A 27,823-nucleotide genomic window follows, 5' to 3' on the forward strand; every position below is an offset into this window, starting at 1 on the left:
TAAATGATATGATTTGTAGCCAAAACTGACAATACGGGACTACAAGGGCTTACACTAAATAAAATCTCGAATGAGAGAACAATACACTTCTCTTGAAAATGGGATTTGCTAGGGACCATCTCACAAGACATTTTCGCGGACTGCCAGTTGCAATAAAGAGTGGCCACCTCAGATGAATTAGACAAAATCTGTGGAAACGTGAGCTTATGTGGCTGTTTTCAAATGCAAAGGCCGATCCGCAAAATGCCTTCTAGGATGGTCGCTAGCAAATCCCTTGTGCTTATCCTCGCCCCCAATGCGTCAACACAATCGAGACTGTTCATCTTTGCCTTCCTTGTGGACGGCTAAAATTAACAGGAACAATCTCCTGAACTGAGAGAGAGAGAGAGAGAGAGAGAGAGAGAGAGAGAGAGATGGTGGAAGAAGAGCTGCTCTGCGAGGCGGCGTTGGCCGGAGACTGCAGGAAAGTGAGAGATCTCGTCGCCGCCGGCGCTGACGTGTCTTACTTCGACGGCGAAGGACTAACTCCTCTAATGCACGCAGCCAAGCACGGCCATGCTGATATCGTCAAGACCTTGCTCGAATTTGGCGCCCCTTGGAATGCCCTTTCCCCTTCCAATCTCTCCGCTGGAGATATCGCCATGGATTCCGGCCACCAGGATACTTTTGACCTCCTCCTCAATGCAGGTGTTTTGTTATCTTTCTTCATTTTTGCTTCAATGACTTAAAATTGATGGTTTTTGTTATTGGTTTGTTTTCTAATTCATTTCTTCTATATTTCAATGACATAAAAATAATGGGTTTTTGGTTTTTGAATTATTTTCTACTTCATTTCTTCTAGGGTTCATAGTGGTAATGTTAATTTCATTCTTGTCTACAATTTAATGAAAATTTTGATGGGTTTGTTACGTTCCTAGATGAGTCTAACTTGGGGTGGAATAAATTAGTTTAGATTTTGTAGATTTTGAGTTTGCTTTTTTAGTTTTGTTTGATATGGGTAGGATTCTTATAAGGATTAGGGTTTCTAGATTAGCTTGGGTAGGAGTTTTAGAGGAAGTGGTCAAGTGGCTGCTAAGTGGGTTTTTCATTTGATATGAATAACATGTAAGTAGTCTTTTTCTTCTTTTTTTCACATCAATTAAGAATTTCAAACTCAAAACTGTGTTTTTGCACACAAATGAGGACTGTCCCTTCGCTCAAAGTGTGTTGAGAGACTGATCTTCCCGTTAAGATGATCAATCACACTGCGAACCGATTTGGGTTCGTAACAGGGTTTTTGTTATTAGATTTTTTTACTCCATTTCTTCTACAGTTCAGTGGTAAAATTAATGGGTTTTTAATATTAGATTGTTCCTTCATTTCTTTTGTAGTTCAATGACATAAAATTAATGGGTTTTTGTTATTGGAATGTTTTGGGCAGGGATTCAAGCTGAGCTGGTGTTGGGAACAATTGCAAGAACGAAAGACAAGAATGGTAGCGATTTGGGGATGAATTACTTGGAAGATAGGGTTGTTTTTAGCGAAGACAGGTTGATGGATTCTAATAGCAAGGCCATCATGATGGCTTGGGAGAAACCGCTAATGGAGGCTCATGCAAGAGCTGTTTGTTCTGGAAATGGTGACATTATCAACATTGGGTTTGGGATGGGTCTTGTGGATACTGCGATTCAACAGTATAAGCCTCGTACCCACACTATCGTTGAGGCCCACCCGGAGGTTTATGATAGAATGCTTCGTTCTGGATGGGGAGAGAAGGATAATGTGAAGATTGTGTTTGGCCGTTGGCAAGATGTTCTACCTCAACTTGAATCCTATGATGGTAACTCAAAATCCACATGCATTGTGAAGAATTGTATAATGTTGTTTTGATTGTGATTATTTTTTTCCACAATTAGAATTTCCATACCTCATTTATGGCAATATACACTGTTATGATCCCAAGTGGTTTAAGGGCCTAGCCTAATGCCTAATGCGTTCCATCATTCGTCGGTCTTTTGGCGTATGGGCTGGGTAGCTAACATTTGCTATCATAGCCAGCACCACGTCTCATGTTCCAGTCATGGAAGGTGAGATCTGTGAAGGGACCTAGAGCAACCATAGTGGAAGTCATCACAGAGTGAGTTGCCCGATGGAAAGAGTGACCTTCGAAAAGGGCTACCTAGAGCAACCAGAGTGAAAGCTGTCATAGAGTGGGTCACCAGTGGTGGAATGCTACTATCCTAAGTAGTTTAAATGTCTAGCCTAACGTGTTCCATCAATCCTAGTAGGTCTTTTGACATATAGGTTGGGCACCTAACATACACTCTAATACACCCTTCGCTAATGGTGTGTTAATGGTGTGAACCTAATGCTAGCAAAACCTATGATGGCAAACAAAGGGGAAGCCAAACATAGAGGTTTAAGATGCTTCTAGCCCATAAAAGGGGATCAATAAAACACCAAACAAGATGGAAACAAGAGAAAGATAGTAGGTGAACAGTATGGTTTGGTATGACCTGAGTCAAGAGTCAAAACATTATGAAAGGCACATAGCATACATACATATAAGACAAAAGGCATTTCGCGAGCTGGCTGTTGCATGAGAGAGCAGCCACCTCAGATGAACTAAATGAATAAGACAAAATCTGTTGACAATTGAGCCTATGTGGCTGCTCTCTCATGCAACACCCGGCCCGCGAAATGCCTTCTACGACGTTCCTTAGCAAATCTCTCTCTCTCTCTCTCTCTCTCTCTCTCACACACACACACACACACACACACACACAAAAAAAAAGAAAAAAAAATATATATATATATATATATATATATATATATATATATATATATATATATATATATATTCACAATCCCTTGTTTTGATATTTGCGTTTCCTTGTTTTGATAATGACAACACTTTCCCCGTTAAACTTTCTGATTGGCTAGTGATACCTTTGTGGAAATTGGAATAGCCTATAATAGTTGATTAGAAACTTGTAAAATAAAGAGTGGTTTGCCATCATTAAATATGCATATTGTTTTCTTCATAGCTGAGTACTTATTTTAACAGAGTTCAGCTCAAGTGAGCAATCAGAATCTTTCAAAAACTAATTGAGGCTTTAATTTTCACATACTATCGTCTTCCAACCTTGAAGATTTTTTTTTCTGCATTTTCCTATGCAGGGATATTCTTTGACACATATGGAGAATACTATGAGGACCTGAGAGAGTTTCACCAGCATCTTCCCAAACTGCTGAAGCCTGGAGGAATCTACTCATTCTTCAATGGCCTTTGCGGAGGTAATGCTTTTTTCCATGTCGTTTACTGTCAGTTAGTATCCCTAGAACTCGAGAGTTTGGGTTTCTCTACACAGTTCATTCCCTTACCTGTTAAGGACTGCTTAGGAGAGGAAGTGTGGGAGGGTGTGAAGCACAAATATTGGCAGCTAGACACTTACTACCTCCCTGTTTGTCAGGAAGCATCTGGTTCTGAATGAAATTAATTTGAAAAATGATGGTTTTCTTTGAGTACTTGATGGGCTACTTTTATTACCCTGTGCTTTCATTTTATAGATGCATTTCCTAAAAGGCTCTGACAAATTCAGAATGCTTAAATCATCCTTTTCTGTACTTTATTCAAATATCACTGAGTTGAGCTCGACACAGTTGGACTTTTCCTATGAAATGGCAACAACGCTCTTTCCAGCTTTAGTTTGTTACACGTCTTGAGTATTTTATTAAACTGATTCATCTAGAAGGTCTGATCTTGGTCCAATTGTGACCATCCACTGGTATTATTGTGACCACTCACTTTGCCTGTTTTATCTAATCCTAAAGCTGGATTTGCGAGTGTTGTTTTGGGAGTTGGTATCCACTGGCCTTTGTTTTGATATTGAGACCCATATCTATATTTTGAATGGTCATTGGTTGTTGGCATCTTGTTGGGAATTCTAACAACTAATGGAGAAAGTTTAATATTAAAAAAAAGGGTCCCTATATCAAAACAAGGTGGTGGGAATATCAGTTTCCAGTATCTTTTTGTGAAAACTTCTTAGTTCGACCATTTGCATTGTTGATTTGGCAATTTTTGTATTTATTGGTTTTTTTCATCAGAAAAGCTTCTTCCTTTTCTTTTGTTGCTGTACTAATCTGACTGTTCACCTGGCTGCCTGAGTGAACCTATCCATTCCTTGAAAATGAAGAAATTGACACGTGGACCGCCAAATACGCAAAAGGGGAAACTAGAGGAAAGAATAAAATGAATGAAAGAAAAAAAATTAAAAAGTAAGACTATTGAATGAGGAAAACGCTAAATTTAATTCTAGGAAAGCAAGGGAAAGAATAATGGTTCTGATACTATCTCAGACTAGCATAATGATTGTGAAATACATTTTGGTTCAAGCATAGAGATAAATAAAATAATAGCACTAATAATTAAATATTTAGCTGTTGGAAATGGAAACTCTATTGCTTGCGTTTTCATTTTATAAATATAACTTATTAATCAGTAATGTTTTCAATACCAGAAATTTTTTATTTTTTATTTTAAATAAAATAAATATTTTTCTAAAATTTCTTAAAGTTTCATCTTAAATTTTTATCATTTTAATATGTTTCCATGCATTTTCGTGATTTTATAGGATTTTCACTGAAATTTCTGTCTGAAATTGACATGTTACCAAGTTTGACCGAAATATTTGGTATGTGTTTCAGTTTCTCTATGTTTTTAAGAGGGGTTGAAAGTGAAAAGATTAAGATCATTTTGTGTCCGTTTCAATAAAAATTTAAAACCATGGATGGTTTTTAGTGGCTTCAAGGGAAAGGGTAGGCTGTGAAACTCTTTTATCCTTGTACCTTCTTTGGATTAGACATGGCCCTTTGGTTCACATTCTTTCCTTTTCTTTGAGGTTTATCGAAGCAGATCCACCTTAAGTGAAAATGGGCATCTACAAGTGAAAGCGTCTCCATCTTGATGGTCATTCATGATACCAGTCTGAATATCAACGGTCTCCTAGAAGCTGGAAGGTTATGGTCAGGACAATTTTGGCAGATGGACATGCGGATAAGGCCTCGACTTGATAGAAGTACCAATTTCTCTCACTAGATTAGAGTCATGATGCAACATGGTGCTCCGCCCCTCACGGGTGCCCTAAGGGCACTTGTTAAGGTGCTTTGGAAACGTAATTTTACACATGTTTTGAGAGTGTTCTGAGACTTTTACATATTTTTGAGACTTTTTTGTCAAACCATGTGTAAAATTATGTTTCCAATGCACCTTAACGAGTGCCCCTTAGCAAAACCCATTAATCAATAGCCACTACCTTACTACTAGACACACAATGCGCTATTAATAAATAGTAACTACCATACTAATAGAAGAATACCTTATGAAAAAAAACCAAATACACTATCATTGGTAAAATCTGTCCAAGAACCAAAAAGAATCTATCCCAGGACAACACAAATCTGTCATAGGAAAAAAAAAACAATGACAATTGGACAAACACTACCCTATGAATCAATAGCCACTTCCCCTACGCTACTAACAAACAGAAACTATCGTATTAATCGCTAATTGAAGACTACCTTGGAAAAAATGCATGCGCTATTGGCATAAAATTTAAATTCGTCGTAGGATGACAAAAATCCATCACTGGACAACTGGACAGGCACTATCATCTATCCTGGGACAGCAAAAATCTGTCGTCCGATGATGTTACTGCTGGGATCGTCATTTTAAAATCAAGAATAAGAAGAATAAAAAGAAAAGGTATTTTAGTCTTTTTACCTGCAAAACTCGGTGTGATGGTAGTATTTTCAATAGCATGGCAACTTGGTAGTTTTTCTAGGAAATGAAAGAAATAGAGGGCGACAGATTTGGATGAGGTGGCCCTCCTCCAGGTGATCAAGCTATGAAGAAGAAAATCGAGAAACAATGGCAAGTAGTATGGTTTTCTCCATGAGTAGGACAAATGTCTCGATATCTTGGGCAATAGCTAAGAAGCACGGGTACTCTCCGGGGGCCCACGTGCCCGTGTCGGGTGCGTATCAGGTGCAGGTGTTCTTGGGTACTCTTTGGGTGCGTACCGGGTACGCACTTGGGTTTGTGTACGTATCGGGTGCACACCCAGTTCAAATTAAATCGAAAATTACTGATATATAATAGAAGGGCTGTCCCAATTAACAAAAGGGGGGTTGAATATATCAAAATATCTATAATATATATATCCCGTAACTAAAAACCTAACAACTTAGAAGTAATATTAGATTTTGGTGAAGTAATATTAGATTTTGGTGAAGTAAAAATATATTATATTCAGCGTACCCCCAACGTACCCGTATCCTTTTTTTTTTTTTAAATCACGTATCCACGTACCCGTATCGTGTCGCATCCGCACCCCATACCCGTATCCGTGCTTCATTGGGCAATAGTAATCAAGCATGCCTGGAGATATGGCATGTTATTGTCTTAGTAGTATGCCCTTATTACAAATTGAGAGTGATAATTTCACCTTAACTTCCTCCAGCTATTTCAGAAGGATGCGACCGTAGACTTGGCAGTATCTGAGAATGGTTTTGTCTAGGGTTTATCCTTTAGCTATGCAAATCATAGTTTGTCACTGAGAAGGTTGCTCTACTTGTGGAACAATTAGCGGCACTGCCATTTGTGATTATATGGGTGGTGCTTGTCAATTTTGATCCATCTCAATTTTACATGTAGGGGACTTTCCCAGCTTGCTGAGGAAAACCTTCCTCAGTCCATTGTCTGAAGGTAGAACCCATGGGAACGATGGTTGTGAAGGAATTGGACCCAACGCATGGATTGGTGGGGGCACGATTCGTTGTTTCTGTTAGGAATATAATTAATTGGGCCAATTTGGTAGTTTGGTGGTCTGAGAATGGCTATTTGGACTATGAATCATTCGGCTCTTGTGATTTTTATATCTGCCAGTTCAAATTGATACGGCATTCTCATCTTTAGTCAGTCAAGTTTCACATGCATTAACAATGCGAACACTTTGTGGAACTTGCATGCTAAATAGCCACCATCTCTTCAGTTCTGGTGGAAGTTATGCCGTAGTGTTGTAGTTGAAGATAATATGTTACTTAACAGGTGGTGTTGCAACTGGAGTTTCTTATTCTTTCACATGTGATGGAAGAGAAGATATGGCAAATCAGCTCACAGTAGGGAGGTGGCGAGGCAAACTAGGCCCCTTACACACCATTTATTGGTTGGGATGCTCAGAGCTAAGCAGCAGCCATACAGTCGATTGTATACTGTGGAAGGTGAACCTTGATAAATGGAGGTTGACACAATATGCTGCCAGAAATCTTGCCTATCAACCATTGGGTTTTCCCTGTGTTCCCTCACCACTTTAGACCCAATAACTCATGGCTGGCCTTGTCATTACATTTATTTATTCCCAACGGTTATAGATACAAGTCTTCAAATTAAGGACATCTAGGAACTAAGGGCATGATAAACTAAAGAGGAGGGCGATGATCGTAACCACGGACGTTAGGGCAATCGATGGTTGGAGAGAGGTGATGAATTGGTAGGTCAATCAACAGGCCAATAGGGTCTTGCCTCTCCAGCCATTCATTTCATCTCATCCATTTGCAACACTCTCAACGGGACCAAGATTTCAAAAGCTCAATCTGTGGCTGGATTCTACATAGGTCGCAGCATTCCCTGTGATCCTTCTCAATATACTTGAATTCAGATGATTCAGCCAAGGATATTACTAGGGTAGCCTCATCTTAGCCACCAATCTAGCACTTCACAATGGCACAAGGTATCATTCTCCCATGGTCCACACCGTACTATGCAAACTGTATACAACGACTCCTGCTGGATATCGAACAATTTTTTCTAGTTCCAGGGTTTTGTTTTCTAAACACTTGACTTCTATGGCTCAGACTATCATTGTCATATACACCCACATTACCAATACTAAAACTTCTTTGTAAATGAAGCATCATATAAGCAAGGTTTCAAATGTCGGTTTTGGTATGGACTGGTCCCCACAGAAGGAGAATTACTTCGTAGAATCTATAGAAGTTCAAAAAAATAGAATCTATGGAAGTTCATGAAAATCCTTTAAAAACTATAGAAGTTTATGGAAGTCCTTGAAAATGATGGCAATTTAAGATGGAGCCTCAAGAAATGCTAGAATAAGCATGAATTAATACTTAGAAATTACAATCTAACGAAATAAACCATCCATAATGGTTTCACAAGATCGAAGCACTCTGGAGCGCGGTAATGTTCATTTTAATCATAAATGTTTCATATGTTTTTAAAGTTGATTGTGCCATTTCTTTTACTTTTAACTTACTCGTCTCATTATTTGACTGATATCATTTTTATTTTGATATATGAGACTATTTTGTAATGTGGGTGCACCGCAAGGAATTGAACTTTGGACTTCAATCCCACGAAAGTGTACACATTGGCTGAATTAGGCATGTCAGTGGAAGTTTAAAACCATGCATGTCAGTCAATTAGTGAATCGAACTTGCAAAATTAATGTGAGCTTGCAAAAATTGTATAAACATAGAAGAAGAAAATTAATGGAACATTTCACTCTTTTAGCGTGGGATTGCTCCCATTCTTTTGGATCATTCTTTCTTCAAACAAAAAACAGATATAGAATCATATTGATTCTCGAAATGCCGTTGTGTGTATTCCTCAATGTCCAGGCCAGAGATAGAATCAGATCAATTCCCGAACATAGATAGAATTATATTGATTCCAGTCCTTAATAGATAAGGATGAATGCTACGCCCACCGTACAAGAAAGATCTTTTATTTTTGTATTTGTGGATGAATGATAGACCCACCTCACAAGCAAGATCCTTTTTTTTTTTAATCTTCGTATGGTTACATGAAGCTTATAAGATAACGGGCTTCACTAAGAGTTGTAAAAGGAACATACTAAGATTTAATAGATTGTGAACATATTCCCTTGGAAAAAAAGACCCTCATAAATAGCAATAAAATCTCTAGATTATTTTGCGCCATTAAATTGTCACCATGACAGGAAAAAGGAAGCAAAACAAAAGAAAAGGGTAAAGAGAAAGCACTGCATTCTTTGTTCTAGATTTGCGATGTACATGGTACTTGGGAGGCACTGACAGATGTATTAGAGAACATGATTCTCTCCCTTTTATTGCAAAGGAAAACTTGTACTATGAGTCACTAAGTTCTGTCCTGTTTCACCCACAAAGGTAAAAGATGATTATTAGACCATTCTCTTCTATCTATATGAAGAGAGAGTAGTCTAACAGAGATACACACTATCTTGGGAATTCTCTCTTTCAAAAACCTATCATCTCTAGGGCAGGAGGTGCTCTCTGGGCCCTTACATTTCACTAGTTTTTCGAAGTTTACAGAGTGGTAATGGCCAGATCCATGCTTGCTAAACCAAAGCTCTTGCTGCTTAGGTAATTACATTTCTCTTGTTGATTACATCTTATTCAACAAATAGTAATTTTGTGTGAATTGCGGATTCTACCTTACGGTGTTGGACATTTTTCGACATTTTCTCGCAAATGTTCGATCTTGATTGGCTTTGATGCCGTATGTTTTCTGATTGAAGGATGATGTCTAGGCTGAGCATCATTGATTTTCATTCATGAAGAAAGTGGGGAAAAGAATAGGAAAGGAAAGATGTGGAAGAAAAAGACACCATGTTTGGCAACCTCGGAACTTTTTTTCATAGAAAGTTAGCTTATCAAGGGGTAGAGAAGGGTCGGAGAAAATGAGACTTGAGAGGGCATGAACTAGGAGATGGTGAGAAGTAGCTACAAAACAAGGGAAAAATAAATCGTATTTTGAGTGGAGTGTTTTTTTCTTCTTCTTGTTTTTAAGCCTTTTCTTCCACTCTCCTCACTCAGTCCTTCTCAGATCTCTCCCTCTACCATCACCTCAACATTGGGTAAGCTAATATTCCATGAAAAAAAATTCATAGTTTCCAAACATGGCTTAAGGCCCTGTTTGAATTGTAGGAATTTTCTGAAAGGTTTTGAAAAGAAAGTTTTCTTGGTTTTCCATTGTTTGATTTCATATGTAAAAATGTAAATTGAACCATCAAGTTTCATTAATAGGGACCTTTAATTTATAAATGATTTCTCCAAATAAGTCATAACCATATCATATCTTTCTAAACTGTGGAAACAAAAACATTCAACTAAGAAAAAAATTGTCCTCAGAGAATGTGTTTGTTGATTTGATGCTCCATTGCAGGATGGGTTTATGTACATGCCAAATAGAGATCTCATTCGTAAGATTTAGGAAATCAAAAGTTTATGTCTTAAAGACATCTTAAAGGACATCTTTCTGATCAAGCTTGATAAAAGATCTAGAATCATCCTAAGAGGGTGGGACCGAAGGCAACAGTCTGGACTTGTAATTTTTTCCACAATTTCTTGCCTTTCTAGTGTTTGATTACATATGAAAAATAAGTAATTTAAACCACTAAAGTTCAATTTTTTTTTATCTTGAGAGACCTTCAATTTATAATCATATTCTTCTAAATAAGCCATAACGATATCATTTCTCTCTAAACTGTGGATACTTGTCTCCATTCACGATGCGGCTGGTCTGACATGCGACAAACTAGCAACGAAATGCCTTTTGCGATGGACGCTAGCAAATCCTTGAAAAGGAATCTCTTTAAATAAGTCATTTAATACATATAAAAAAGGGTAGTTTAAGAACATTTAAGGCCCTGTTTGGTTTGTTGGGAGAGTAGTGGAAGTAGTTGTCAACAGCGAGGTGATAAGGATGGGAGATGTGTAGGGTTGTCTAGAAGAGAATAGGGGAAGAGCGGTAGTGTGTTTGGTTGGGCGTAGTGTGTCCGGCGTTCCATATTCCGGGAAATGCTCAGCCGTCTTCCACGTTTTAAAATGTGCAACCAAACAGGGCCTAAAAGAAAGAAAAAGAGAAAAACAACTCCAATTTTTTGCTATGGTTGGATCCACATCATCAATTGTAACTGATTTTACTTTTTCAACCCATTTTAAAATGTAACTGAAAATGAATTGGATCCAATGAAGGGCCCTTTTGCAGACTCTTTATACAAGGGCGCCCTTGTATCTATCATTGCTCAAATGCTTAAACTAATCTTACAACAGTGTCTGTAATCCATCACTGCTTGCACTTAGACATTGCTTTGCTCACCTTATTAAAGAAAACACAATAAACCCTAATGGATCAAGATTTTGTGTTTTCGCAGCGTACCTAAACAGGGCCAAGGTCGTATTAGCAACCTTGTTAGGGTGGACTTGAAGGAGAAAGAGGAAGACCAACATGAGAAAAGCACGGATCTTGCATGGTGGATCCCTCATCCAAGAACAGGTATTTATTATCCAAAGGGCCATGAAAGGGTGATGGATGACATTCCTCAGGGCGCGGCAACTTTTCAACCAACATATTGGCTTAGGGGCTTCGAAGGAGTCGACAAACCCTCAGCAGATCCTTCAACAGATGGTGTTTGATCATACCTTGCGTAATATGTAATTAATAGATAAAATGTTAGTAGTAAAGTGGAAAGGATATCAAAGCCTAACCAAATTTATAGTTAATGGGCTTACTGTCCCATTGGTATATAATACTAACTTAAAACTTTTTCCCGATGGCAAGTTGTTGTAATGACCCGAGTATTGTTTAGTATGTTATTTCCAAGTAAAAATTAATCAAAACAAGGTACTATTGGGATGTGTTTTTATGTACAAACAATTAATTTAAGTATTATTGGGATGTGTTTTTTGTGAAGTTAGGGTTTTTACCCCAAATTCACGGGAAAAGTGAGGAAAATCAAACTCAATCATCAAACACACCAGAGCCGAGCAGACGCCGACACACCACTCATTGGTGCAAAGAGACGACCTCCTGACAGGCTCCACAAAAATTTCATATTGTGTTTGGAATCATCAAAACATGACTAGACAAAGAGTCCAAGGTTGAACCCTTGGTCTAACATCCACAATGGAGGCGGACCATAGTTAGCAAAACGTGACTCGGCAAATAAACGAGTTTAATACGGCACCGGTTTAAAAAAAAATGTACTCAAAAAAACGGAAACACAAGAAAATTAGTTTAAAATTTTGTCATTTACAAAATATGGTGGGGGTAAAATTGGAAAGTTGGCCAAAAAATGCGTTTAAAACCCATTTTAAATTGCCTAAAATAATAGAGTTTTTTTCATCGTCAAAGTTTTAAACGAGTATTAAATGGCACACCAATATAACGAGCCATTTAAAACGGAGTTTTGCTAACTATGAGGCGGACATTATGAAGGCAACATGTGCTAAAGCTTGCTCGTCTTAAACAATAGGCCATGCATTGCAACAGGACAATAGGTTTAAAAAGTTTAGGCATAAACTTGATTCTAGTAACTACAAAAATTTAGCATGTTTTTTAAGATTCTTTACCCAATGGGGTTTTTGGAAATTTTTCTACATTTTTATTTTATTTTAAAAAAACAAATTATATTAATAAAATCTTTTATTTTCATATAATTTTAAGAAATAATTAATTGCCAGGATTATATCAAAGCCAAACTCTAACAATTTGTAGAACAATTTTTTAATGAGTATTTCCCATAGGAGTCATGACATGTATAGGACGCCTACCGCACATAAGAAGATTGAGACGGCAACAATGAACAAAGAAGGCTCACTATTAGGGAAAGTAGCATACAATAGAACAAGTTTACCATTTCAAAAAAAAAAATAGAACAAGTTTAGCATACAAATAGTAGTGAAAGATACAAATATGAGAAAAAGATTTTATTCTTGAAAAGATTACTTTTCATTCACGAGTTTCATGGTCTAAGAATAACATTGTATCAGTAGGAGGAGAAAAAACAGATACGAGAAAAATGTGACAGCTACAAGTAGCAGCATTACCCACAACACATATATAATATCACACTAAATTACAAGTTTACAACAGAAGATTTGAATTGAAAGACATCAAGAAATAATATCTCAGTAATGGGTGATGTAAGATGAACTTTAACCAACCAGTAAAGAAATATTTCACCATTCTCTATGGATCCCAAGACCAAGAAATCTGTTTCTAATTGCATGCATTTCCTTCGAAACATGTCCCATCTCCATTCGTTCTCTTGGCAATTCTGCAGAACATGCAACCCCAATACTCAACAATGACAACAAGCACTCTCGTAATCGACTTATCCTCTCTCTATTATTCCCAGCATTGTTGGCACCTCTTTCTTCCTCATCTTCTGATAGCAGCAGTGGATCAAGAATTTCCATAACTCGTTCAGGCAAAGCCAACTCAACAAATTTGTGAAGGCTTAGGCCATCCTTAAACATGTCGTCTGTGGGGCATTTTCCAGTGAGTAATTCCAATAAAAGAATCCCATAACTATACACGTCCCCGGATGAGGACACATGCCCACCTGTCCCATATTCTGCAATTTCACACATCCTTATACTTTTGTTATGAGAAAGGAAGCTATAAACTATTAAAAAGCTAAGAGAATGTAGGAGATTTAATTTTGAGAAAGGAAATAGGGGAAAATTTATCCTGAGAAGCATTGAAAGAATTTGAGAATTGAGAAAAGTAAATAATGCATCTTTTGAGGGCAAAAGGCAAATAATGCAACAGCATGCATGAACTATGGACTGAAGAGCATTGATTTGGCTCAATGAAATAAATGATTGTCCTTATTTCCAATCAATGAGCAGATGGTTGAGGACTCTTGACACTGAAGTAAAAGTTACTATAATTGAAAAAAAGTCTCATATTAGGCATGCATTTTCTAAGAAATTTATGACTGTACTTATTTTTTGAAATTCATCTGAAAATTAGAAGGTTGAAGAAACTAAGTAAATTGTTACCTGGAGCAATGTACCCAATAGTTCCCTTTAACCCATTTGTGCTTCTCTCATCTTCAGAGGAGTTGCGACTGATTCTTGAATGGAACCTGGCTAACCCAAAGTCACTCACATGGCCATTCATGTTTCCATCAAGAAGAATGTTGCTTGGCTTTAGATCACAATGAGCGATTGGCATGTGACAATGATTGTGAAGATAATCTAATGCAGAAGCCACATCAATTGCTATGTCTAGTCTTTCAATGAATTTCAAAATCTTTAATTGACGTTCCTCATCAACTTTTGGATGCAACCACGTCTCTAGACTCCCATTTGGCATGAACTCAAAAATGAGCGCTTTGAAATCATTACCTCCAAAATCTATACTGGAGCAAGAAGTTAAGATCTTGACAAGATTTCGATGACGAATGTTTCTAAGTGCTCCACACTCAGCTATGAAACTCTTTGAGGCTCCACGTAACTGAAGGTTGAGAACCTTTACGGCAACAACATTTTCTTCATGCCCAAGAATTCCCTTATACACCGTTCCGTGACTTTCCACTCCTATCAAATTTGCTGAAGAGAACCCATTTGTTGCTTTAAAGAGATCCGCGTAGGAAACCTTTAAATGTTTACCCTCTATAGATGGATTGGAAGATGGTTTCTTCCTTGAATTTCTCATCCAGCAAAGAGCCGCACTAGCACACAATAACAAAATCAAACATAGTGCCACACTTGCTACTATGATGATTACTCTAGAAACGAGTGATTTTCTTTTTTTCTCATTTTCAATGATGGGGCATTCATCCAACTTTAATTCTGGGACACCACCGCAAAGATTTTTATTTCCAACAACCGAAACAGCACTTGCATTTGTAAAGATCCCTTGCTTTGGTACTTCACCTTGCAAATTATTGAAAGACAAGTCTAGATGCTTCAAAAACTTAAACCCCTCTAGATATTTTGGAATCCTCCCGGTGAAGTTATTGTATGAAAGCCCAATTGCTTCAATAGCTTTTAAAGTATTCAAAAATGGAGGAATTGTCCCTTGAAAGGAGTTTACGTCCATGTAAAGTTCTATTAAGCCCTCACACTTTTGAAGAGTACTTGGAATTTCACCTGACAATTTGTTCCTAGAAACATCCAAATACCCTAGTTCTATCAAATTAGCCACTTCCAATGGGAGGGAGCCAGTCAAAGAATTTCCAGACAGGTTAACTACAATTGATAGGGAAGAAAGGCCAATAACTTCTTTTGGAATGACACCATTGAGCCTATTTGTAGCAAGAATCAATATTTGTAGATTGGAACAATTTCCAAGGGTTGAAGGTATGCTTCCTTGAAGGTTGTTTCCCTCTAACCAGAGTTCGATTAATTGAGTATTGTTGCCAATGGAGGATGGTATTTGCCCTGACAACATATTTCCTCCCAAATCCAATTTTCGCAAGTTCTGCATCTTCCCAATGGAAGTGGGAATAGTACCCGTGATGATGTTACCGTATAAACCTAAGCGTTGTAAGCTGACAAGATTTCCAATGTAACTAGGAATGCTTCCAACAATTTGATTATCTCCAAACGCCAACCAACTCAGGTGACTTGAGAAATTGGTTATTGAGCTAGGCAATATACCTCCAAAACGATTTTTGTCTAGGGACAACTCATTTAGATTACTACAATTGGTCAAAGAAGCGATAAAACTCAAGTCATCAGGTTTTCCACTTCCGAACTGATTATGATATAACCAGAAAAAGCCTAGATCCTTTAGGCCTCCAAGATTTCCAGGCACTGGCCCACTAAAGTAGTTGAATGATAATTCAAGCATATAAAGGTGGGAAGCATTGGATAATGAGGCTGGAAAGCGTCCTGTAAATTGGTTTTCTGCTAACAATAGAGTGTTTAGTTTAGGGAGAGAGATTCCTATATCGGATGGAAGCCTCCCATAGGTTTCCCGCCATCGCAATTTCCTCTATAGACGAGATATTATAAAGAGAGGAAGGAATGGTACCTGATAGTTCATTACCAGAAAGGATAATGCGTTTCAAGCTCTGAATTTTGGAGAGTTCATCCGGGATGCTACCCTCCAAATTGTTCTCCTCTAGAGAGAGAGATGCAAGAAATGAAAGGTTCCCCAGTAAAGGCGGTATGCTTCCTGTGAGAAAATTAACTTTAAGTGACAATAGCTGGAGATTCTGGAGAGTGCCAACCTCCACAGGAATTTTTCCTGTCAGATTGTTCTTCCCCAAACTGATGGCTTGGAGGTCCATACAATGGGTGAGATTGGCTGGAATTTCCCCTCGAAGGGAATTGTAGTTCATGTTCAGAAATCGCAATCTGAATAAACGGCCAATTTCTTGGGATATTTGGCCGCTGAAGCTGTTTTCTTGGAGGGAGATATTTCTAAGGAAGGTGAGGTTGGATATGTAGGGAGATATAGAACCCACCAATTTTTGCCCACTAAGGTCCAATACGGTGACCCTTTGATGCCTGCGACCGCAAGTGACTCCTTTCCACTCACAGAAATGAAGAGAACGGTTCCATGAGCTCAAGGCTGCAAGTGGATCGCTGGTTATCCCTGCCTTGAAGGCAAGCAAAGCAATTCGATCAGTTTCGTTTCCTAGCAAGGAGGTTGCAGTGGGGATGCAAAAGGCGAGATTTGCAAAGAGGATAAAAGACCAAAAGACAGAGAGACTAGTATGTGGTTGCTCCATTTGGGTTGGAGCTCTTCTTGTGCTATAAGCAAATCATGATTCCATTCTACCAATGTTATTTCATATATAGAGAGAAATGTAGACGCATTTCCTCCGTATCTCTTGGGCACAAGAGCCACTAAGTCCTACATTCCTTGACTTGAGTTGCCGTGTGAGACATGGCAGGGAGTGCTTCCTTTGTCATGCTATTATGGAATTTTGGCTCAGTCTAAGCATCATTCATGATTGTCAATATCTAACTTGACAAAATGAGTAGACACCATAGTTGCCGTGTGAGATTTGTGGGTCACAAGACTATGAAATCTACCTATTCCCAACAATGAAATTATCATCTTCAACAAGAACCCTCCTACAATACCACCCATGTGTATATGTCACGGCCCCAACCTGAAGTGTGACAGGAGCCACTTACTTTAAGGAAAAATTAACTGTGTAAATTTGTAGGTATCAATGCCAATCTCTAGTCTAGAATGACAAATGACACATTCCAAAAGAAAAATTTACAAAAGCCCTATAGCTATCTTAAAGAATGAGCCAACCAACCTTAATTAATAAGCCATTTGAACTTCGTTAAAAAATTTCCTAATCTAGCCGTTAAACAGTGGGCTAACAACAAGTGACAACAAGTGAAATCAACATAAGCCTACACTAAGGAGTCTTCATTTGCTGATGTAGCTAAGGGGATGCCCCTACATCACTGTCTTGTTGAAAGCACCCTGAGTTCCCACCAGCCTCGCCGTAGTCGGACTCTGCGGGGATCAAAATATATATCATCCATTCCCTATTCATGATGTAAATGCCATGATGGTTGCCTGCCTTTAATTCTCTATGCATTATAACCATGGTTTTAAATTTTGGTTTCGGCTAAATTTTGGACTTATCCGAAACTGAAATTTCAGCCGAAATTTGGTACACACGCACGAAACTCCAGATTTTTAGGACGAAATTTCGACGAGATTCCCGAAATTTTAAACAAAATTTGATAAATTTCTGAAATTTTGGTTTCGGTCCTTGGACCGAAATTTCGGATTTCAGTCGAAATTTAAAACCATGATTATAACAACCTTCCTATAGAATTGGTGTTGGAAGGTACCAAAGATAAGCAAAAGCTTTTAAACCCATCCATGTGAAGGCTCTGCCGGATACGCCTCATAGAATTGAATGCGAGGCGTTTGTTCTTCCTTCTCAAACACCACAAGGCATTTGAACGGCAGCCTCTCTAACCTTATGTGCCCTCAATGTGGCTGATTTCTTCTTCCCCAACATTTTCTTGGCGATTGTTGAACATGGAAGCCTGAATGGGTCCTGAAAATCAAAGAAGAGGTGACTAAACAACTTGATGTTGGGTTCTTTCAGGTTACAGAGTATCCCGAATGATTCGCTAATATTGTCTCAGTGCCTAAGAAAGATGGCTAATATTGTCTCAGTGCCTAAGAAAGATGGAAAAGTACGACTGTGTATAGATTTCAAGGACCTAAACAAGACAAGTCCCAATGACGATTTCCCCATATCACACATAGATATCTTAGCAGATAATACCGCTTGACATGCCTTGGTGTCCTTCATGGGCAGATTTTCAAGGTATAACCAAATTAAGAGGGCAGCAAAAGACATAATCAGAATGTCATTTACCACATAGTGGGGGACTATTTGCAAGGCCACCCCCTTCTAAGTATATTTATGACTACTCATTTACATTTAGAAAGGGGTGGCCCAAGTAAGAAAAGGGGGCGAATGTATCATTTCCCCTTACTTCACATGGATTACGTATAACGGGCCCCTGAGAGGTCGGAGTGGGAAGTCAGCGTGAAGGATACCAGCATGCCTTTGTTTCTAGTCTGTAATTAAAAGAAAGAGTTTTGGTTTAGGCTAAAGGGATTTTTGCTGATTAGTCCCGACATGGCAAAATAATTGCTTATTAGTCCATAAGAAAAGCATATTAGTTGAACAGTCTTATTTTTAGAAAATATTTGCTAAAAGGTCCCTAAAACTCACGACCCTCAATTTTCTCCTTTAAAAATTTTAAAATGGTAAATTTACTCCCTAGCCCATTTAATCAGTTTTAGCGTTTTTTATTTCCCTTCCAATATTTTTGGAAAAAAACTAGGAAATAAGATACAATATTATCTCTTCCAATATTCTCGTCAAAAAACCTTCAAGAAAAAAATCATTTTAGGATTTAAATAAATTGAAAATCTCTCTAAAATAAATTAAATAAGTCGGTAGTTTGAGTTATCTTATCTCTGGTTAGAGCATAAGAAAATATCACACTTGAATGTCACTTATTGAAGATAGTTGGAGCCTCCCAACCTGTAAGGGATTTGAGAAACTCTATCCCTTAACCAAGCTAGACTCAATTTGGTCTCAACATGTGGTTTGCACTGCCACTCTGAGATGGGTGTACTTATATCCTTAATAATGCCCAAAAAGCATGAATAAAGAGATGCAAAAGATAGGCACACCCACAAAAACAGTAGGTACAACCACTCCAAACCAGCCCATCAAATGGACGGTTTGGATCATCTTATGGTGTGGGCCGTACGGTTCATTTTGAAAAACATGGGTGGGGCCTGCCTTGCTCAAACCTTTAAACAAATTAATTGCTGGGCCCACCAACCATTCATGGTGAGAGAGAGAGAGAGAGAGAGAGAGAGAGAGAGAGAGAGAGATGTTTGGAGTGGTTGTACCGGCTGTAAAGTGGAGGGGGGGTATCACTGCCCAAAAGATATTCTCCACAATTTGGATGTTGATCGATCATGGCTAAAGATCGAGCAATCACTCTTGAAGCGAAAAACACCCTTAATGATTATTTGCGAAACCAAAACAAAACAAAGGGTCTACAACATGAAGATCAACCCACGAAGGAAGAAAACACTCCCTTCAATTAGCAAATCTCAAACAGTTGGAGGTCTCGGTGTTCTTGATCACAGTAGGGTTTTAGTTTTGTTTTGGGAATAAGAACTAGGGTTTGGCTTCTAATCTTAGGAGAAGAAGGGAGAATGTCAAAGGGAAAGTCAATATTGGAAGAGATAATATAATTTGCTTATTTCCTAGTTTTTTTCCGAAAATATTGGAAGGAAAATATAAAAAAAGCAAAAACGTATTAAATGGGTTGGGGTAAATTTGTCATTTTAAAATTTTTAACGGAGAAAAATGAAGTTCGAGAATTTTAGGAACCTTTTAGCAAATATTTTCTAAAAGTTGGACTGTCTAATATGCAATTATTTTACCATGCAGGGACTAATCAGCAGAAATCCCTAGGCTTTACATGTTAGCCCTGTCATGTTTTTGATAATTGCAGAAACTCACCTTGTCTTTTCCTTGCTTTTGTGAGTTTAACGGAGTTGTAGTAACTGGTGACAGCCGGCTAAATATTAAGGGACAAGGTAAGTTAATGTAAATTATTAGAACATGTGGGTGCCAATATCAACATCACCCGAAGGTTCCCGTTTTGAAAATAAAGTTCACGAATCAATTTTAAAGTTATTGTTGGCTTTTGTCGGGATACGTGGCTCAATACGAACGCCTAAGAAGAGTCCACCCCTCCTTCCATACGGATTGTCAGTTATCCCTCCTTAGGGTTAGGGTTTCCCTCTGAAATACAAATTTTAGCCTTTTTTTTTTTTTGAACGCGCGCGCGAGAGAGAGAGAGAGAGAGAGAGAGAGAGAGAGAATAGATGAGTTCTAATTTCGAACAATGGGAGAAAGATCCCTTTTTTCCTGCCGCCGAGGAAGTTCAGGAATCCGCGGACAGGTTCTACGAATTCCTTTTTCCTTCAATTTTTATCTAATTGTGAAAAGTAATGTTTTTTTCTTGAAATTCAAACAAACAGGACCTTATTACTGTAATGCTATTTGATTGCTGTTTTATTTTATTTTTATTGTTTGTTTTGTCATTCCTTTTGAAGGATGGAATCTGCTTATAGAAGGTGGATTCGTGGAAGGAAAGATGATTATGAATTCAGAGAGTTGCATACCGCACTGAGCATTGCAAAATGGCAGGTGATTTTATTGTTTGCTTTGCAAGAAAAAACATTTCTGATGGAAAATTTTCCTAGGGAATTTTCTTTCTTTCCATGATTTAGAGAGAAATGGTATGATTGTGGTTAATTTAGAGGGATATTATCATAAATTGAATGTCCCTAAGGCTGGCTGGCTATGTTTGGATTGCTGGAATTTTGTTGAAAAGTTTGGGAAAGGAAAAAAATTTGTAAAATTGCATTCCTTTTTTTTTACCCATGAAAAAAATAAATTGAACCAACCTTGTTCAATTTTTATTTAGAGGGACCTTCAATTTGTGATGATGTTTTCCTAACTTAACCATAATTATATTATCATCCTCTCAATTGTGGAAAGAAAAAAAAAATTCCAGAGAAAAAATATTCCATCAAAAAAGGTTTTTTTGCAATCCCAACGGGGCCTAAGTAAAAATTGAATAGAATTGGTTCAGATTATCTTTTTTCTTGTGTAAAAAGTAGGAAATTTTAGTAAAATTTTGCCTTTACAAACTTTTCCATAAAATTCCCCCAATCCAAACAGGCCCTTAGTGTTTTTTTATTCATTTTGGGGTTGAATTTTGGAATTTGCTTTTGGGGCTCTTGATGCAGCTGGAGGAGTTTGAACGGGCGGTGAGATCATGTGTAACGGAGGATGCAAGAACCAGACACCGCCAATTTGTGATCTCCATTGATAATCAAGTTTCAACTATCGAGGATTCGATAAGGAATTTGGTACTTGAGGATGGAAAGGCAGAGATGCCTTGGGTGCAATTGGATAAACAAGAAAATGACGAGCCTGCTTTGTTTCTTACCGGACTCCCACCTGATGGTGACATGACTGTGGAAGGGAAGGACGAAGAAAGGAATTCGTTGCAGATGATTGGTGACACAATGACTGATTTTTCAAAGAATTCGTGTCATTCAATTGAGTTGGACATGAAAGAGCCCAGAGAGGAGGAGAAGGTGCATGGGCATAGGAGGATGGCAAGTGCCAGTGCTGACATTGGCATCTTGAAGATTGTGGTTTCCGATGGGGACATCCAGCGACTTTTGTTTGTTGCCCGACCAGATTTACCACCTCCAAAGATTCTCAGCTTTTCTGACCTCACCAGTACCTTAGATTCGACGCCAAGTTGAAGTGGTTGAAGAATGGTTTCAGGAAATTGAAGGGTGGGGATTGTGACAAAGCGGCCGATACCATGCCATTGCGGTCTTATCAATTGAACAAGGTGAGGAGTTTTGTTCTTTTTCTATATTATCCTTCTTGTAATTAAAATGTAATTTCTCTATTATGTCATGCTTACATCAATAAATTATTTATGAGGGTTTTTCTCTTTGTATTTTTGTGTAAAGGGCATCAATACTTGCTATGAAAGAAGTAAGAGCTGCCTGTATATCTGCAGTGATGAATCTTATAATAAGCAACTCTATGGGTGGCTTGGAGCTGTTCAGAGACAGCTTCAAAGGTCTCAGTACCAAATCCAATATAGTCGGCCCATTCGATTAACCTTTTGGGTTATTCTTGTTTTTTGCCTCACTGGTAAGCTTCTCTGAATTAAAGATTATATTTTCATTTTTTGATTTCCAATTTCTTCCTTGGCCATAAATTTTGTTTGTAAAGATGAGTTAAGTTTCACACAGAAGTTGGTTTTGCATTGTCTGAACATTTTCTTCCTTTTCATCATATATTTACTTTGAAACTGTAAAGGAGGCATAATTGATGTTCAATATGAAACCAGAAGTTCTTTATGTATATGTAGCTGATGTAGTCAACTAGTCATAGGACATACATCTTAGTATCTAAATGGTTGACTTCTTTCATGGAGTATTCTTTTCAGCATAGTTTGTATTTAGTTTTGGGATTTCTGGGTCATAATGTTTATGGGATCCTAGAATGGCCAAATATTGCATGGCATGCCCGTATTTTTATTTGGCAATGCAATTTTGAATGCCATATTCCCTCCAAACATGAATTATCCTAGGGTCTGTTTGGATGCAGATAGTTACCTTGTAGATTAGTGGTATAAGTACTCAATAGGGAGGAGACGAACATTTGTAATGTTTGATCTACCTAGGATTTACCTGGTAGAATGGTGATAAGCGTAGTTGTGAAACTCTTACGAGTCGTATGAGTCAACTCTCGAGTCGAGTCGAGTCGTTGGGCTTTCGAGTCGAGTCGTATGGGAGGGGATGTCATTACCAATATATATATATATATATATATATATATATATATGAGGAAAAAGAGTGTGTGGTCAACCGTATTAGCAATCCATGCGGTCGAAGAGAGAGGACGCTTCTCATTGGTTCTTCAAATGTGGGTCCTTGGCGGAAATTAAAAGCCCTGAGAGTTCTCGAAAAGCGTTCTCTGCATGCCGTATCCATTGCAGAGATCTTATCTCCTTGAAAATGTTTGAAGCTGAAACCCTAGAAGAGAAAACCAGTGGAAAAGAAATTCATCCGCCCCCTTCTATCTCTCTCTCTCTCTCTCTCCCTCAAGAAAAAGACATCCGTCCCCTTCGGTGCTCTGCAAATCAGGTTAGTTTTTCTCAAAACTTTACCCTTTTTTCTCTATTTTTTTTTTCCTAAAAATCATGTATGGGAGAGGGTTTCTTCTTCCTTTTTTCTAACTTTACTCTCTCTCTCTCTCTCTCTCTCTCTCTCTGTCTAGGTTGTTATTTATTTTTACAAATGGTTTTGCTATTGATTGTCATCTAGGAGAGGGTTTCTTCTTCATTTTTTCGTACTTATCTTCTTCTTCTTTTTCCCGTAATTGTCATAATGTTTGGATTTTCTTTGTAGCTTTTTTGGTACTTGTCATATCTTTGTACATCCTTTAGATATTGTTTTCATAATTTTCCTACGTTCCTCCCATTTTTACGTAATTTTTCATTTAAAACTTAGGACTTTTGCCAATATTTACAAAAATCCGTAATGATTACTACTTTTGCTATTATTTTTGCTAGCCACCTTTGCACAAATTGTACTGTCGCCCATCTTTGCAGCAAAGGATGGGCGAAAAGCCGAAAAGGGGCCTCGAGAAGGTGGCTAGCAAATTCCTACACACAAAAATGGTTTATATGTCATCTTGTTCTTCTTATACTGTGTAAGTAGTTATAGTCCCTTGTTTTTCAAGAAGTACTGTACGGACCGCACTACAGGATGATCCAAACCGTCCATATGATGGGCCATAACTTAAATAGATTGTGCCCAAAAAATCATTTCCATAGGATGATCCCAAGCCTCAGATTTGTTGGATAATCCAATAGATTCAACCCTGCGCACGGGATGCCCAACCCTGACCCTACCCCTGAACGTACCCTTGCAACCCTACTTTCAGTGTACCCCTGCAGTTACTCTACAAATCTGAGGCTTGGGATCATCCTATGGAAATGATTTTTTGGGCACAATCCCATCATATGGACGGTTTGGATCATCCTGTAGTGCAGTCCGTACAGTACTTCTTGAAAAACAAGGGACTATAACGGCTTACACAGTATAAGAAGAAGAAGATGACTTATAAACCATTTTTGTGTGTAGGAATTTGCTAGCCACCTTCTCCGAGGCCCCTTTTCGGCTTCTCGCCCATCCTTTGCGGCAAAGATGGGCAGTAATACAATTTGTGCAAAGGTGGCTAGCAAAAATAATAGCAAAAGTAGTAATCATTACGGAGTTTTGCAAATATTGGCAAAAGTCCTAAGTTTTAAATGAAAAATTACGTAAAAATGGGAGGAAAGTAGGAAAATTATGAAAAAAATACCTAAAGGATGTACAAAGATATGACAAGTACCAAAAAAGCTACAAAGAAAATTCAAACATTATGACAATTACGGGAAAAAGAAGAAGAAGATAAGTATGAAGAAGAAACCCTCTCCCAGATGACAATCAATAGCAAAACCATTTGTAAAAATAAATAACAACCCACATACACACACAGAGAGAGAGAGAGAGTAAAGTTAGAAAAAAAGAAGAAGAAACCCTCTCCCACACATGATTTTCAGCAAAAAAAAAAAAGAGTAAAGTTTTGAGAAAAACCAACCTGATTTGCAGAGCACCGAAGGGGACGGACATCTTTTTCTTGAGGGAGAGAGAGAGAGAAGGGGGCGAATGTATTTCTTTTCCACTGGTTTTCTCTTCTAGGGTTTCAGCTTCAAACATTTTCAAGGAGATAAGATCTCTGCAATGGGTACGGCATGCAGAGAACGCTTTTCGAGAACTCTCAGGGCTTTTAATTTCCGCCAAGGACCCACGTTTGAAGAACCAATGAGAAGAGTCCTCTCTCTTCGACCGCATGGAATGTTAATACGGTTGACCGCACACTCTTTTTCCTATATATATATATAGAGAGAGAGAGAGAGAGAGAAAGAAGAAAAAAAATCTTGGAAATTGCAGGATATCATAAAGGAAGAGGGCCGAGATGGAACCCAACCAAAAATAGAAAAAGAAAATTTCTACTTGACAAATTCTTCATTTTTTGAGGAGGATGGCATGGAAGGTATAAGTAGGGAACATGAGTGCCACATCACTAGACAAACAATAATTACCTTTGAATCTTGTCTAGTAGTCTCTATGGACTGTGATGCTAAATTGGCTACCAAACACCATAAAAGTTATCAAAAAAGGATTTTTCTACTTGAGACATCCTTGAGGCATGTGGCAACCAAACAAGCCCTCAGGGAAAACTTACCCGATATTAAGCAGCACACAAAGAACTTCCACATATCACTCTCAAGGCACTACTCCTTATACTAAGCAACTTTCCGCCTACTGCTGCCCCCTGCACTTAGCTAATCAAGTCGCATCAACATTGAAGGTTGCTTTTCAGCTGCTTTCTGTTAAGAAGAAAGGCCCAAGATAGAAGTGGTTAAAGGAGGGTGACAAGAACATGCCTTTCTTCCACTCAACTCAACTAAGCCTTTCTCCCAAACTTGCCTTTCTTCCACCATATTGCAAAATCAAAGAGACGATATATTTAAAGAAAATATTGTTTCTAGATTCTAAAATTATCATGAAATATTGGGGGCTCCTCATAATAAAAAATATTTGTTAGATGTGTTGGCTTGGGCCTATAGGGAGTCGCCTCTATTTCAAGTAGGAAGAATTCTTTTTCCACTATTGGATGTGAAATAATCTGTGCTAGCTATATTAGTGACGCACCGTGGCATTGCCTTTTCTCAAGGATTGCTCCACTGCATGTTGAGTGTTATCTTCTAGCCAGTGAGGGATTAGGCCTTGTCTAAGATCTTTGGCCTTCCGGTAACCTCAAGGAAGTGCCTGGTGCACCATTCCAGGGAAGAGCAATATCTGACTTAGTAATAAGTATTAATCTCACCAATGGTCATTTGTAAATTTTGCTACCACCACCAGTTGTTTCTTCCCAGGACAGAGAAATTAATTGCATGTCTTGAATTAATTTGCAGCTGGCTTGAGCCACAAAGTTAGTCCTTTGTAGGGCAAAGACATCAGTGCATCAATTTAATAGTTGTGGGCGGGTAATTTCTTTTACGATGTTCAAGGCTTTCAAGTCATGATTGATTATCATATCTGATTGTCAAATATCTCTTATTTCATATCCTTTTGTCCTATTTTAATCAACACATGCATACTGATTGTGGGTGCTTATTTTTTTAATACAAAAGTGAATGACACCTTTTGAGTATTTTGCAGTTGCATGGAACCTTGACCATTTTCCTTGTCTTTGCAGTCTTATTTGTGCAGCAAGCATTTTAAAAGAATTAACAAATTTGGTACATGGGGTCTGGAGTTGAGAATTCTTTTGGGGGCTTATTAAGGCACCTACAATTATTTAGTGTGAGTGTTTTCATGTCCACTTGTTATACAAGCTTTGCTCTCTTTTTTTTAGTTGTATTCTTTTTTTATTACTTTCTCTTATATCTTTCTTAAAAAAACGTTTTCATGTCCATGCATCCTTGTGGGTATAAGTGTATAACCAACACAGACAAACACATGCAAATATATGTGAATCCATGTTTATGGTAATTTTTCTATTTAAAGTAGTGCAGTCACAAATATCTTCAAAATATCGCGATTTATCATGTTAAAACGACAAAACCCTGAAATCATCCCGAGATATTAAAAAATATCGTGATGTTTTTTTTTTCATTTACCTTGAAAAATATTGCGACAATATTGTGATAATTTTTTACGATATTTTTTATTTTATACTTTTTTCTTAAATTATATATTTTTAAATTTTCTCTTTTTTCCAGTTTTTTCAAATTATAAACCCAAAATTAATAAATAAAATTTAAAATCTCCCGAGATATACACTTCCCAAGAAATTCCCTAGGCAAATATTTGTCACAATTGCGCGGTGGGCGCCTTGTGATGAAATGGAAATTCATGTACTTGTCACATCGTATCAAAACACATGAGTCTGTTATAAGAATTTGTAGACATACACATTCATACCCTCATAGGTTGCAAATTGCTCTCATGATTGATTTATTTAGTTAATATTTTTTTGGATATCATTTTTTGACTTGTTAAATTTTAATTTATTTTCTTGCAGAATGACAGGGTTTTATTTTCTGTGAACGAAGGTAACGGGAGTTGTAACTGCAATGGTCGTGCTTTCCAGGTAAATGACCTAATTTGTAAATTTGATATGGTAATAATAAATATCATGTAAACTTTTTGCTGTATGAAGGGTAAGTTGTAGATTGAAGCAGGTAGAGAGATGAATCCAACAATTGTCTTTTAATACAAGCAGAAATAAGTTGATCCTCTTCCAAGCAGGTTACGTTAGCTGGTACAGAATTTTGATATTATCCTATTTCTCCTTCCAATTTCATCCACTCTGTTATTTATGTTGCAATGGGGTTTTGGCTCAGATGGTAATGTGCATTCTTGAATTTTGTGAGTTATTGTTCGAAGGCTTGAACTTAAGGGCTGGAGAACCCATGCACCCACACGGGTTAGATTTTGATTTCACAGTCTGTCGATCACGCTCACATGTGACCCAGAATTTCCATATGGTGGGGCCTATTTTTTATGGTCATCATAGAAAAATGTACTGTTCAGGTGATCCTGACCATCCGATTTAGTAGCTTCTATGTTGCATGGATTCTTCTGAATGTGCAATGCATTCATGTCAGACTTGTATTTACTTTAGGATTCACAAGGACTCTTCAAGATCTCTTTTATCTATTTTCTCTAAATACTACCACTACAGATCTACAAATTTCATATGCTTTTAGTTTTATCTATTCTAATAGTGAGTTTTTGTAAGGAAATAAAACACTATATTTATCTAACCTACCAACATTG

General features: G+C 37.8%; 2 protein-coding genes and 1 pseudogene across 11 annotated transcripts; 2 read left to right on the top strand and 1 right to left on the bottom strand.

Moving 5' to 3' along the window:
- Positions 1–317: 317 nt before the first annotated feature.
- On the top strand, positions 318–11,403 carry LOC143854102 (ankyrin repeat family protein). Of its 2 annotated transcripts, XM_077363859.1 has the most exons (4): positions 318–687; positions 1,421–1,819; positions 3,160–3,276; positions 11,217–11,403. In XM_077363859.1, the coding sequence occupies exons 1-4, from the start codon at positions 414–416 to the stop codon at positions 11,267–11,269; spliced, it is 843 nt and encodes a 280-aa protein (XP_077219974.1). In that variant the 5' UTR covers positions 318–413; the 3' UTR covers positions 11,270–11,403. The 2 variants fall into 2 exon arrangements, with proteins under 2 accessions (XP_077219974.1, XP_077219973.1); XM_077363858.1 differs by lacking the exon at positions 11,217–11,403 and having other exon boundaries at positions 3,160–3,687.
- A 1,353-nt stretch (positions 11,404–12,756) lies between these two features.
- LOC143854103 (putative receptor-like protein kinase At3g47110 pseudogene) lies at positions 12,757–16,588 on the bottom strand (annotated as a pseudogene). Its single transcript, XR_013237367.1, has 2 exons — positions 13,852–16,588; positions 12,757–13,421 (listed from the first exon to the last, which is right to left on the bottom strand). The product of XR_013237367.1 is annotated as a putative receptor-like protein kinase At3g47110 pseudogene (transcript).
- Positions 16,589–20,156: 3,568 nt separating this feature from the next.
- Positions 20,157–27,667, top strand: LOC143854344 (uncharacterized). 8 transcript variants are annotated; one of them, XM_077364236.1, is made up of 8 exons: positions 20,157–20,289; positions 20,444–20,537; positions 21,143–21,762; positions 21,887–22,073; positions 26,238–26,344; positions 27,066–27,134; positions 27,204–27,305; positions 27,388–27,667. In XM_077364236.1, the coding sequence occupies exons 1-3, from the start codon at positions 20,213–20,215 to the stop codon at positions 21,668–21,670; spliced, it is 699 nt and encodes a 232-aa protein (XP_077220351.1). In that variant the 5' UTR covers positions 20,157–20,212; the 3' UTR covers positions 21,671–21,762; positions 21,887–22,073; positions 26,238–26,344; positions 27,066–27,134; positions 27,204–27,305; positions 27,388–27,667. The 8 variants fall into 8 exon arrangements, with proteins under 8 accessions (XP_077220351.1, XP_077220350.1, XP_077220348.1 ...); XM_077364235.1 differs by having other exon boundaries at positions 27,204–27,292; XM_077364233.1 differs by adding an exon at positions 25,954–26,025 and having other exon boundaries at positions 27,066–27,667.
- The last annotated feature ends 156 nt before the right edge of the window (positions 27,668–27,823 follow it).

This window comes from Tasmannia lanceolata, unplaced genomic scaffold (assembly GCF_043159265.1).
Source record: "Tasmannia lanceolata isolate RefF3 unplaced genomic scaffold, GAP_Taslan_0.1 ptg000020l, whole genome shotgun sequence".
In the NCBI taxonomy this organism is placed as follows: domain Eukaryota; kingdom Viridiplantae; phylum Streptophyta; class Magnoliopsida; order Canellales; family Winteraceae; genus Tasmannia; species Tasmannia lanceolata.